The following is a 14,019-nucleotide window of genomic DNA, read 5'->3' on the forward strand; positions in this document are numbered from 1 at the left end:
GGGCCACGTTCAGCTGTTTGGCTTTAAGATAGAATTGAGATTTGAATAGTGACAGGTTGCTAGCCCATCGCCTAAAAGTAGAATCCCAAGTTTATAAGCGTTACCCCTTAGCCGCCTTTCACGACATCCTCGGGAGAGAGATGGAATGGTTATATTGTTTTTTCTATTGGTGCCGGGAACCACATGGCATTACTAAGCAAGTCTAAGTAATGTGGCGTAGTGTTTTAATGTCTTGGAGTTAATAAATAGTTTCGTCTTTTAATAATTTTGCCTTACGATGTGACGGCGTTGTCATGGTAGCTAAGTATTAGTCCCATTTTGATGAGTTTCGGCTTGGTTTGTGTGTGTGCGTATGTGTATGTGTGTGTTATAATTTTGCTTTGATTTTGACAAGGGGATAGGCTCATAAACTTGTGAGTCCTGTTTTAGACGATTGGCTAGCAACTTGTCCCTAAACCAAGCGGCTGAGCGTGGCCTTTGATTCTTTTGTTAACTATCGGCTCTGTCTGCCCCGCAGGGGATGCGGACGTGTTTATATGTTATGTTATTTAAATATTGAACGTTTATCGTGACTTGCTCAATAAGTGAAATTTTTTTTGTTTCAACTCTACCTTCATTTATTTAAAAAAAAACACTATCTTTCCAGATTATTCCATCGAAACAAGCCTAACGACGCGTGTTTGCTGCAAGACGAAGACGACCTTATAAACGTGTCGTTCATACCGAAGAGACCGCTGAGAAACGCGCCCAGCATTAACGGATAAGAGTTAATAAATTATAGTATAACTTAATATGCTCATTATTTTTTAACAGCCTTAAAAAATAAGGTGTTTCTCGGTGTGTTCGCTTTTCGGGAAAGTGTTTATTTAGGACAAGGTTTGTTTGTAAACTCTTAATTGTACAAATATAATATGTATATATATACATATTATACATATTGAGATATATATATATATATATATATAATATATATATATATCTATAAATACATAACAGTTCTTAGAATTTAAACATATGTCAAATATGTAATGTAAAGTTTTAGAAATTTAATCGATTTGAAAAAAGCAGGATATATCGATTGACGGCCTCTGTGGCGCAGCGGTAGTGCGGTTGTCTGTGTCACCGGAGGTCCCGGGTTCGAATCCCGGCCAGGGCATGATGAGAAACGAACTTTTTCTGATTGGCCTGTGTCTTGGATGTTTATCTATATAAGTATTTATTATAAAATATATTACCGTTGAGTTAGTATCTCGTAACACAAGTCTCGAACTTACTTCGAGGCTAACTCAATCTGTGTAATTTGTCCCGTATATACATATATATATATATATATATATTATAACTTAATACGCTCATTATTTTTAACAGCTTTCAAAAATAAGGTGTTTCTCGGTTTGACGTGTATGTTTGTCCGCGATTATCTCGCGTTTCGCTGAACCGATTTCGATACGCTTTTCGGGAAAGTGTTTGTTATATTTAGGACAAGGTTTGTTTGTAAACTGTTTAATGTACAAAAATATATATATAAATTATCACACAGTTCTTAGAACTAAATCATATGTACATTATGTATACATGCAGGATATATCGATTGGAGGCGGTTTTCTAGTAACAAAAGTTTTAAACAATAAATAAATAAATGTATTTTCGGCGTTGTCGTTTTTATAATTTTATTGAGTATCTTTGATTATGTCTAAAAAAGTTATGAGAAATAACGATTGTCTTGAAAAATTATGAGAAATAACGATTATGTCTTGAAAAATTATGAGAAATGACTGTTATGTCTTGAAAAATTATGAGAAATAACGATTAGGTCTTGAAAATTATGAGAAATGACGATTATGTCTTGAAAAATTATGAGAAATGACGATTATGTCTTGAAATAAAGGGTTCTAATATGTAATCGTAAAAAAATTATGGATGAAAAGTTGGTCATATCACGTTCATTCAAAGTGTGCAGGGATCGTGGCAAGTGGAAAGAGGTAGTCTCTGCCTACCCCTCCGGGAAAGAAGCATGATTTTATGTATGTATCTTTTTTTGAACATTATGGGTGAATGACAGTTATGATATATTAAAAAAAATTAACTCGAATACGGATATAGATATAATATTCGAATTTCATAAAACATTAATGAATTCTCAACTTATAATTTGCCAGTAATAGATATGTACATATATTGTATATCTGATTAACTAATTATACATTTCTTTATATATGTTACACATTTTATACAGCTGTTATATATCTAATCCAGCTGAATGTGGCCTTTTAGTCTTTTGAACGACTGTCAGCTCTTGTCTACCCCGCAAGGGATATAGATGTGACTGTATGTATGTACGCATAAAAGCTGATGCATTAAAAACTTTTCATAGCATTTTTTGTCGGTATTTAATTTTATAAATATTTTTAATTTTATAATTATTATTATTTTTTGTAGATTTTTATTCATTTTGTCTTCCCCTTCTTTTTATTATTCTATAAATCTGTGTTTTTTTATTATTAAATATGAGTTTATAATTCATTCTCCACAGCCATGTTTTGGAGCCCGGGGTTCGCTTTTTATCTAATCTATATATGTCTCTTTGTCTAATCTACGGCTTCCTGAATTGTAAGTCTTTAGCATCGGAAAATGATGTTCTTTGCTAATTCTTTTACAGCATGTAACGTAACCTACATGCTGTTAACAGAGGATCCTGAGTTAAGAAGTAGGTATGGATGAGATATTTCAAAATTCTTCCGATATTGACTGACTGACTGACAACGCACAGCCAAAACATATAAGTTGTAAAAAGCTAAATATCATCATGTATATTTTTTGAGGTGTGTAGCGAAGTATTGATAGAGATTTTCGAGAAACTTGTATGGGAATTTGAAAAAATGTGTTTATTTTTTTTTAATATTTACGCGCGAACGAAGTCGCAAGCTAAAGATAACGTGTGCAGAGGGCTCAAAGTGTATCAAATTGTAAATTAAAATTAACGTTGTCTGTCTTTTAAAGAACAGACGAAACCACTTAACGGATTTTCCTAAAATTCAACCTAGATTGTAGATATCTTATAAGGTGTTCTGCTTCGAAGGAATGTTTTGATAATTCCCACGGGAACGGAGCCCCCGGCCAAAACTAGTGTATCATAAGTTTTAGATACAAATGTATTATAATTTAGTTTGTAATAAAACTAAACACAGTGTACCTATATTTTTTTTAATAAATAATGTAAATTTGGAATAAATTGTTTCATTTTATGAAGACATCTCGGAAATCTCAAAGTTACAATGATATTAATAGTTTACATACATGTTATTGTCATTAAAATAAATCTTTTTAATTACTTTGCTAACTTTATTCCTCCTGGCTTTTAGTCCCGGTTGCATCCTCACCTCACTGGAGAGGAGCCCAGGGTAAATTGTTTTTTTTTATTTACTCTATATGAGTACAACATGGTGTTAAATTTTATGTATACCAGATCTTCATATTTACCCTTTTGGATGTTGCAAACATTTATTATGGACCCTGGATTGGGTGAGTCAGGTTTTGACACGAAGCGACTCCCGTCTGACCTCCGCAACCTTTGCAGGGGAACCTGACCCGTATCGGATCGATCATGGTCACACATCCAGTCGCCTGAATGTGCAGGTTTCCTCGCGATGTTTTCCCTCACCGTAAGAGCGTCGGTTAGTATTAAAACGTATCTACATTAAAAATAAGAATCTATACATACATACATTACATACATATAATCACGTCCATATCCCTTGCGGGGTAGACAGAGCCAACAGTCTTAAAAAGACTGACGTTTAGCTGATTGGCTTAATGATAGAATTGAGATTCAAATAGTGACAGGTTGCCTTAAAGAAGAATCCTAAGTTTATAAGTCTATCCCTTAGTCGCCTTTTACGACAAACTTTACTTGTTTTATAAGAATCCCAATTAAAATATACACTATCATACCATTCTACGAATACGCATAAGGTTTATTAACGCATTTTTCTTTTATTTCTTGTACAATTTCTACTCTGACCCTTTCAAATTTGGTCAAGAATAATTTTATATCCAGTTTAGTTTCTCTCGACATGATTCCTAGTAGTTGTATGAACGGGGCGAGACCAATTGGTTCCTTGTTAGGACATAACCTAAAGACACAAATTTTAATAGTAGGTACATTACATCAGTGGTTACGTTCTCCTGCAAAGGTTGCGGAGGTCAGACGGGAGTCGCTTCGTGTGAAACCTACATTTAAACATAAATTTACATACATATTGTCACGTCTATATCCCTCGCGGGTTAAACAGAGCCAACAGTCTCAACAGTTTTAATGATGGAATTGAGATGCAAATAGTGACAGGTAGCCCATCGCCTAAAAGAAGAATCCCGACATATAATATTCTCTCGTCTATATCCCTCGCGGGGTAGACAGAGCCAAACAGTCTCAACAGTTTTAATGATAGAATTGAGATGCAAATAGTGATAGGTAGCCCATCGCCTAAAAGAAGAATCCCAAGTAAAAGACTAGGTATCCCTTAATCGCCTTTCACGATATCCATGGGAAAGAGATGGAATGGCCCTATTCTTTTTCTAATGGTGCCGGGAACCACACTGCAAATAAATAAAAATAAAGAGTCATTGGTTGATGGCCGATGATTTGAACCGACAGCATCATGATTGTTTTAGTCACCTTAACTATTCGACCGCTGACGTTAAGTTCAAGATATACCTTAAGTAGCTTCGCTCAAAAAACTCATCGCTAATAAATTTTCCATCGATGATATCACATTTCCTGAACCACGTCTCCACGACATCGTATCTAACTCCGTCCACCTCACTAGCGCCTTTCATAACCTGATACATATCTTCTAAATTCATTATTTAGTCCAATATATAACTAAAGTAGGTTCGTGTATTGGCATCAAAATGAGCCTACGTTTGTTTAGGTAATCAGGTTGGCTGCGATTAAGTTACATACATACATACATAAAATCACGCCTCTTTCCCGGAGGGGTAGGCAGAGACAACCTCTTTCCACTTGCCACGATCTCTGCATATTTCCTTTGCTTCATCCACATTCATAACTCTCTTCATGCAAGCTCGGCGGTTTCGGGTATTTTTGACCTGACCCTTTACCAGGACGTCCTTAATTTGATCAAGATACGTTCGTCTAGGTCTTCCCACTCCGACCTTTCCCTCCACACTCTCCTTGTATATCTGCTTAGTCAACCTGTATTATAATAAGTTACATACATACATATAATCACGTCTATATCCCTTGCGGGGTAGAGAGAGCCAACAGTCTTGTAAAGACTGATAGGTGACGTTCAGCTACTTGGCTTTAATATAGAATTGAGATTCAAATAGTGACAGGTTGCTAGCCCATCGCCTAAAAGAAGCATCTCAAATTTTAAATAATAATGAAGTAAAAATGCTGCAGTGCAGTTTGTTACCGTTTCTTCTGCACTGACGCCTTGGAAGCGGCAGTAAACTTTGTTTTAAGTTATTTATTTGACGTCATTAAACCAATGTTGTGAAACCAAAAGATTTGACAATTATTAAAAAAAAAAAATTTGAATCATTCGTCTACTGAACCTCGAGAACAGTTTAAAATTATACTGTGACTGTAAATAAATAAATAACTCATAAACATTATACTTAGTTCAATATATATTTTCCAGTTTTGGGTAAGTACCTACATAAATGAATAATTAAAACAAATAGGTATCACTTCGATACTTATACTTTATTCGTGTGGATGAAGCGAAGGAAATATGCAGAGATCGTGGCAAGTGGAAAGAGGTAGTCTCTGCCTACCCCTCCGGGAAAGAGGCGTGATTTTATGTATGTAGGTATCACTTCTTCGTCAAAACTTCGGTAGCGGCGCTGGCGGCGGCCGCCATTGCTTCCAGAAGCTTCGGGCCCTGAGCCGCTAGACTTTCAACAAGGCTGTCCATCGTCTTTTGCTGTTCTTTCGCGAGTTTGTCCAAAGCCGCTTTGAAGTTTTCAAGCTCAACGCATTGCTTGTTGATTTCTTTCTCAAACAGAGCTTTCAGCTTGTCTTCATTTGCTTTTGTGTCTTCCAATAGCTTGGCTGAAAATCGCCTTTTCTATTAAGTATTTTTCTCTTCCTCCTGGCTTTAGTTACGGTTGCATCCTCACCTCACTGGAGATGAGCCCGGGGTACAGTACTACCACTTTAATAAGTTACACCGATGTACCTGCGCAGAAATAAATTTTTGTCATGGCGCGAAAATATCTGCGCCAATCATAGTGCGCCATTTGAACGCGGGATCAAAACTGTTCGCTTTTGGCTAATTGCGTACGCGCCATGTCTAGAGTTCGCAGGAGCGCGGTAGTCGGTAATGAGCGAGATACACAACTCCTGTTGTTTTGTGATTTAAAATCCTATGTAGTAGCAATAAGTTCGTTATTTCACTAATGTTTTCATTCGGCTAGATTAGGCCGTCGGTTGTACTATTCTGCGCCGTCGAACAATGCCCATGTAACTTATAAAAGTGGAAGACCTGTACGCCTTTGACAATGGAACCTGGATTGGGTGATTTAGATTTTTAAACGAAGCGACTCCCGTCTGACTAATCAACCTTTGCATGGGAACCTAACCCATATTGGATCGAACAAGGTTACTTATTCAGTTATTAAACTTTACTAGCCCTGACATTTTTTTTTTAAATTAAGAAGTTAGCAAAACTATATTATATACATACATAATATAATCATGTCTTCATCCCTTATAAATAAATAAATATATACGGGACCAATTACACAATTAAGTGCAAGACTGGTGTTACGAGATAACTCAAAGATACTTAATATAGATAAACGTCCAAGACCCAGGCCAATCAGAAAAAGTTATTTTCTCATCATGCCCTGGCCGTGAATCGAACTCGGGACCTCCGGTGTCACAGACAAGCGTACTACCGCTGCGCCACAGAGGCCGTCGAAATAAATAAATTTGAAATAAATAAATATTATAGACAGAGCCAACATTAGCAACGTAAATAAAATATTGCCATTAAATAAAATTTATCTATTTTTATTATTGCATTTACATAAATTCATTTCTTCATGGCGTCCTTAAAAGCTGTAGCGGCCGCGCCCAAAGCTTCTTTGAACTTTTCCCCTTTAGATGCTAAAGCTTTGCTGAACTCGTCCAAGCTTTTGTTCTGTTCAGCCGCTAACTTCGTCAGAGCTGCCTTGAAGTTGGATAGCTCTATAGCCTGCTTGTTCGCCGCGTCTTTGAATAATGCCCTCGCTTTTTCTTCGCCAGCTTTTGTATCATCGATGATTTTGGCTGAAAATCATCATTTTACATGCGTCTTGTCTTTATCACTTATGGGGTAGACAGAGCCAACAGTTAAGAAAAGACTGAAATCTTCATAGAGGTTCAGCTTTGTGTACGATTTTATATTGTTGTAAATAACTGCTATGATGGTGGTCTCTGTCGACCCCGTAAGGTTTAAAAGACGTGATATGTGTGTCTGGTAAAAAGATAGCCGCTTTTTTTTGCGATCGCCGTTGTATACTTGGGATTTGAATCTCGTTATAATGCCGTCTGAACGCTGTTTTTGAGTCTTGTGACTACTGTACTCTGCCTATCCCGTAAGAAATTAAGACGTTACGTAGGGAGCTAAGAATGCGCTGTTTGTGAAACTGAGAAGGATAGGTAGGTAATTAGTCCCCGGGTGCCGTGTGGTTCCCGACAATTTCCAACAGGACCCCTACATCTTTTACCAATGGATATCGTAAAAGGCAATTAAGGAAATAAGAGCACACTATATTGTGCAAGCTTCCATGCTGACATGACACAACATAGCATATGCCAGCTCTGTATACCCCGCAAGGGATGAAGACGTGTTTATTTTTTTATTTATTTAAACTGTATTGTACAAAATACAAATGTGTAATAAATAAATATATACGGGACAAATTACACAGATTGTGTTAGCCTCGAAGTAAGTTCGAGACTTGTGTTACGAGATACCAACTCAACGATACTGTATTTTATAATAAATACTTAGATAGATAAACATCCAAGACCCAAACCAATCAGAGAGAGTTCGTTTCTTATCATGCCCTGACCGGGATTAGAACTCGGGACCTCCGGTGTCACAGACAAGCGTACTACCGCTGCGCAACAGAGGCCGTCAGAATAGCACAATTGGCGGACTTGATGCTAAAAACCATTGAATCTCAATTCCATCATTACATACAACTGAACGTGGCCCGTCAGTGTTGAAGACCGCATGAATGTTGGCTCTGTCTAGTAAGAGATTGGACATGATATATGTATGTATTGTACCTACCTATAAGTAATTTGAAAGTTGGCATCTTAATGTGTGTAAAAAAAGATATGAACAATTACATTATTGCCGGCACCAATATAAAAAAAACTAGGACCACTCCATCTCTTTCCCATGGATGTCGTAAAAACCGATTAAAGGATAGGCTTATAAACTTGGGGTTCTTTTAGGCGATGGGCTAACAACCTTTAATTTGAATCTCAATTCTATCATTAAGCTTAACAGCTGAACGCGGCCTATCAGTCTGACTGCCGGCTCTGTCTACCCCGTAAAGGATACAGACGTGATTATATGAATGAATGAATAATATTTACAATCTTTCATCCATTTAATGAGATGATCCACGTCATTCTTTCCTTCTTTTTTCAACTTTTCAAACGCGTCTTCCATGATCTGATTGAACACAAAAATTATATTTTTGAATTTTTCTATTAAGTTACTAAACATAACCCGAAAATATCTAAAATCTATATGGTTTACGTCTTTAATGTCAATGATATGAGCAATACATTTTGTAAACTTTTTAAAATGTTAATTAAAACCTTTTTTTTTTATAATAAAACAGTATTTTTTTGCTTGACTACAAGAAGGGTTTGCTATGTATCTAACGCAAAAGATGCCAACAATATCTAATTATTACAAGAAACATCTTTTTTGGAGACTTCCTTTGCTTCATCCACATTCATAACTTGCATGCTAGCCTGACCTTGTGTTAGAACGACCACGATTCCCGATTTGACCACGGTACAAAGAGTTTTACAAGCAGAATTAAAACGTTTTGAAATAAAAGTACCTACATCATGCTATCACAGACTTAAAAACATTATATTTATACGTCCTGGTAAAGGGTCAGGTCAAAAGTACCCGAAACCGCCGAGCTTGTATGAAGAGAGTTATGAATGTGGATCAAGCGAAGGAAATATGCAGAGATCGTGGCAAGTGGAAAGAGGTAGTCTCTGCCTACCCCTCCGGGAAAGAGGCGTGATTTTATGTATGTATGTATGTATTTATCTGTCTGTGACATCTATAGGTTATAATTTTTTTTTTTAAACTTAAGATTGCCAAAAACAGTCTTATGACGGGTTTTCTTGTTTAGGTTATTTTTTCGACAACATTAACAATTAAAAAAAAAACAAGACTTACGCTTTTTGTAAAGCAAAAGTTTCCGCTGAATAGACTTTTGGACTATCTGAAGAGGGTGAGAAGGAATGACGCGAAAAATGGTGTCAGATGGATAAGAGATGTACTCTCTCGTCCACATTTCTATTCTAAATTTGGATAGTTGTGAAGTTGACATTGTTTAAGAAAATGCTGCAGCGCAAATTGTTACCGCTTCTTCTGCACTGACGCTTCGGAAGCGGCAGTAAACTTAGTTTTAAGTAATTTATTTGACGTCAACCAATGTTGTGAAACCAAAAGATATGACAATAATTAAGCGATATGAAGTATCCTATAATAATGAATACAAATTTTGAATTTGAATTTGAGGTTGTAATTATTTCAGCTGTTTATTTTATAGGCATTTTGTTGCTGTATAGCCTTTTACGACATCCACGGGTAAGAGATAAAGTACCGATAACACGGCACTGGTCAAAACTATTCATAAAGAAATGGAAATTTTTGGGTTTGAACTGAAACAAATTGATTGTAATATATCGCTTTTTAATATATATATATCTATAAGCTACAAAACATTAACTTGTAAGTACATAATCGATTTCCAATAAATACCGGACAATACAATACTGCAATTAACATGCTGGATTGTAATTTGATTCCCGTTGGAATAACAGGATTGCTCCCATTCCTTCTTGACGTTGGAGACGACTAAAGAAAAGAACAACATTGACAAACAGTGCATTAATATGTAAAAATATATTGTGAAAAAAACGCTTGTTTTCATTTAATTTTGTAGTCAATTTATGTTTTTCTTTTCAATATTACACACGAATAAAAGCGGTTTTTATGAAACGTAAGAAATGGGAATGAGTATATTTTTTTTTCGCAATTATAATCCAAATTGTGGATATACAATGATGAAACATATATAAAAGGCACGTTGTTTGCATTAAATTGTAAAATTAAATTAACGTGATTACATAAAAACCCTTTTTTTTTTAATTGAACACAATTTGTTTAATTTTTGTCGAATTGATTTTCAAAACGGTTTTATGTTTTATTGCATGAAAATTGTTTTAAAATAATGTAAATACATATGTTTCTGATTTACTTATTTAAGGACTAGCAAATTATGTGATGAATCTGACGAATGTTAAAACAAAATATATATATATTAATATTTTGTGTTTCATTTCGCTACGTATTTATATAAAATACTTGATAAAACTTTATAATGTGATGCATTATGCTAAATAATAAAATTTATAATTAGTCTTTTTTGTTAAACATATAACCTGTCGTGGATACATTTTTTGTAAGCAATGTTTTAATAAATCTACCTACATAGGTATATAAATATACTTATAATTTTTGTTGTTCAAATAAATAGTATTTTAATTTTCAATATTTCTTTTAAAGCAAGTACATTATATTGTATACAGAATAATGATGTTTTTTATAATATTTCTGCCATATGAATGATAAATCTGTGGGTAGCATTATTTAAAAAAAATATTAGCTTCCGTTAACTATTACCAGTTAAATACTATTTTTTTTAGCTCACTTCGCAATGAACTATATAAATGAATATATTTCATAAATTCTCCAAATCGAATTGTTACAAATGAAATCATTGCGTTGTTATGAAATAAATTATCTATATATAGCAAATTTATTATGATTAAACATCTCGGTACAATATATTACTTTTTTAATATCTCCTTTTGTACATTATATGTATTGTTTTGTTGAGGAATTAACAAATATATTAATTATAATTAATTTAAGCTTTACATGCTATTTACATTAAATTATTGTGTTTTATGATGGTACACTTATGTTATATTTATAATTCTTGTTGGTAAAATGCAAAAATATAAAGATATGTAACAGCAATTCATAAATTTTATAAAAATTCTAATTTAACGCATGACATTTCTGGATTAATTGTTTCATGTGTACAAAATAAAGTGATATAATGCCATACTTATAGATTTATTAATTAAACTATATATATATATATATATATAAGAATACCACCACAAAACATAGGACGAATTCTTTACTATCGTCGCGTTTCCTAATATATTTTTTACGGTATATATTAAATATCTGTATATTGAGTTATTAAATAATATATAATAGCTTTCCGCTGTGGACTGAGATTGGCTGGAAAGCCTTCATTGTAACAAGATTATTTTTATTAAACGGTTTAATTTTTTTTAAATAATTATTCTTCATGTGAACTCAATGTGTTTATAAAGCCATGTTATTTATGAGAACCAATTTTAATTAAAATATTTATAAATAATAAAGTTTATAACGCGCACGTTTCAAAGTACGTTCATTTTCCTTTATTATTTATAAGTACAGTTTAAATCCATAGACTCTTGCCTACCCCAATGGGAAACAGGCATTATGGTATGTATGTATGCAAGTAGTTTATTGCAATGCGAAAGTTTTAAATAAAAAAAAATATCCATTAATATTAATCAAAAATACAAAAAAAATGTTGATTTTATTTGTAAGCGATTGTTGAATATTTTTTACTAAAATAAATGCATTAGTTTAAAAATTATAATACCAGTTGACGGAGAAACTGGATTTTTTAAATTAATAAAAAGAATGCTTGTTGCAATGTGTTATTTAACAACTAAATAACAATAACATTATAATTATATTAATTTGTTCACTCCATAATTTAATTAATTCTAAATTAGTTGTTGCTCCGTGTTTATCGATTGAAATGTAATAAAAATAAATTTAAGATAATGCATTTAGCGTTCAGTATCACTATTGTATTAAAAAAAAAGAGCAATGCATTTTTAATTAAACATAATAAAGAACAATTGACGATTTTCTACAGTAACTTTTTTTAGAGTGAATCAGTACCTCCTAAGGTACCTCCCCTCCACCCTCCCCCCACACCTCCCGTCTTACCGGTATTAGAAAAGTTTCAAAACCAATTTACCGTTGGTATAATAGCCGCTACAATATGGTACCGGTAACAAAAAAGGCCAGTTCGCGTAGTTAGCCAAAAATATCGTAATTTTGTTGTTTCAAAGTAAAGAATAGGGCTCTTTAATTACTTAAACGATGCGACAAAAAAATACTGTCATGACCGCTTCATTATTCTAAAGAATTCTAGTTGCTTCGTATACAGTCATACGATTGTTAGATTTCTAAGAACACTTGCGGGTTAACATTAATTATGTAATTTGTAACTGAAACTATTATTAAAATGAAATTATCATATTCATTGAATAGGACTAGACATGTTGTCGTAGAAGGTGACTAAAGAGAAGCATCTTGTTTTCAGTTGATCCAAAATTGATAAGTGACACTTTTTTACGACTTCTCGTGAACATACCAGCTATAAATGCTATATTTAACTAATCCAATCAATAAACACGAATTTTAAAATGGCGGAGGCAAGATGGCTTACATTAAACACCCAACTTGCTATCTAGTGTCCCTTTCTAAAGCCCAAAGTGCAAAAGAGAAAGGTATAAATATCTTTATGGCATCTCTTCCAAACAGAGAAAATTAATTCTATAAAAATATATTATTAAGCGTGTTGCCATTTATGAATTTGACAAGCGGAAAGATGTAGTCTCTGCCTACCCCTCTAGGAAAGAGGCGTAACCTTATATGCATGAATATATATATAAAACATGTCCCAGATGCATCATTAGCTTTCTTCAGAGCCCAGGGTCCTGTCCTAAGTTACATGACCATGTTACCAGTATTTACTCAGAGCGCGTAAATTTTACTCGATTTTTGTTATTCAAACAAATCATACTTATAAGAATAAATTTTCTCCATTGAGAGAGCGACAAGAAAACTCACTCAAACCATACACAGATATATTAATAATAATTTATTAAATAAATCATGTTTACAACAAATATATTAAACAATTTATTTATTTTTAAAATAATAATGAAATTTCATATAGAGTAACAGTCGGCTTACACATGAGCGAAAACAGTAACCAAAAAGGCTATATTTTTAACCGGCTCCGAAAAAGGTGATACTCAGTTTGACCTGTATGTATGTATGTTTCCCGCAATCATCTCGCGTTTCGCTAAACCGATTTTGATGCCGTCTTCTTGTCACTTGTTTGAATCTCAAGACGGTTCTGAATTCGTGGCAAGTGTAAATATGTAGTCTCATGTCTACTATAAAATCATGCCTTTTTCCCAGAGGGATAGGCAGAGACTACCTACTTCGACTTGCCACGAATTTAGAGCCTTTAAATTTTTACTTGTATGTATGTATGTGTATATATGTATGATATAAAGAGTTGTGTTACAACCATCACTTGACGCGAATCGACCTAATTGTTCATCTCATTTGCAAAAAAGCAGACTGTTACCCTGTATTACAAAAATTTGACCAAGAATTATCAAATCGAATATTGGCATTTGCAATTAAAGGTACGATCTGACTAGATTTACTTTACCAATAGGCATTTTTGGAAAAAACAACGTATTTTTTGTTAAAAAAAAAGAGGGTATTTTATAAAAGAGATTTTTAAAATATCACGTTTTTAATCTATTACCGGGCAGACTGATTGGTCACAAAATGT

General features: G+C 33.8%; 3 protein-coding genes across 13 annotated transcripts in view; 1 reads left to right on the forward strand and 2 right to left on the reverse strand.

Moving 5' to 3' along the window:
- The window catches only part of LOC106138905 (copper-transporting ATPase 1), a 59,349-nt gene extending 57,494 nt beyond the window's left edge, over positions 1-1,855 (forward strand). For 9 of the 10 annotated variants that reach the window (XM_060953057.1, XM_060953058.1, XM_060953051.1 and 6 more), the window contains one exon: positions 647-1,855. In XM_060953057.1, coding sequence (XP_060809040.1) covers positions 647-764 — 118 coding nt within the window. In that variant the 3' untranslated portion in view covers positions 765-1,855. The remainder of the gene's footprint in view (positions 1-646) is intronic. The other variant, XM_060953060.1, reaches the window with a different exon arrangement.
- Positions 1,856-3,955: 2,100 nt separating this feature from the next.
- On the reverse strand, positions 3,956-4,863 carry LOC132903786 (uncharacterized). Its single transcript, XM_060952864.1, has 2 exons — positions 4,715-4,863; positions 3,956-4,133 (listed from the first exon to the last, which is right to left on the reverse strand). The coding sequence occupies exons 1-2, from the start codon at positions 4,861-4,863 to the stop codon at positions 3,956-3,958; spliced, it is 327 nt and encodes a 108-aa protein (XP_060808847.1).
- Positions 4,864-7,053: 2,190 nt separating this feature from the next.
- On the reverse strand, positions 7,054-9,299 carry LOC106138906 (uncharacterized). 2 transcript variants are annotated; one of them, XM_013340202.2, is made up of 3 exons: positions 9,107-9,299; positions 8,624-8,702; positions 7,054-7,300 (listed from the first exon to the last, which is right to left on the reverse strand). In XM_013340202.2, the coding sequence occupies exons 2-3, from the start codon at positions 8,697-8,699 to the stop codon at positions 7,065-7,067; spliced, it is 312 nt and encodes a 103-aa protein (XP_013195656.2). In that variant the 5' UTR covers positions 8,700-8,702; positions 9,107-9,299; the 3' UTR covers positions 7,054-7,064. The 2 variants fall into 2 exon arrangements, with proteins under 2 accessions (XP_013195656.2, XP_013195653.2); XM_013340199.2 differs by lacking the exon at positions 9,107-9,299 and having other exon boundaries at positions 8,624-8,852.
- Between the last annotated feature and the right edge of the window lie 4,720 nt (positions 9,300-14,019).

Source organism: Amyelois transitella, chromosome 30 (genome assembly GCF_032362555.1).
Source record: "Amyelois transitella isolate CPQ chromosome 30, ilAmyTran1.1, whole genome shotgun sequence".
NCBI lineage: Eukaryota > Metazoa > Arthropoda > Insecta > Lepidoptera > Pyralidae > Amyelois > Amyelois transitella.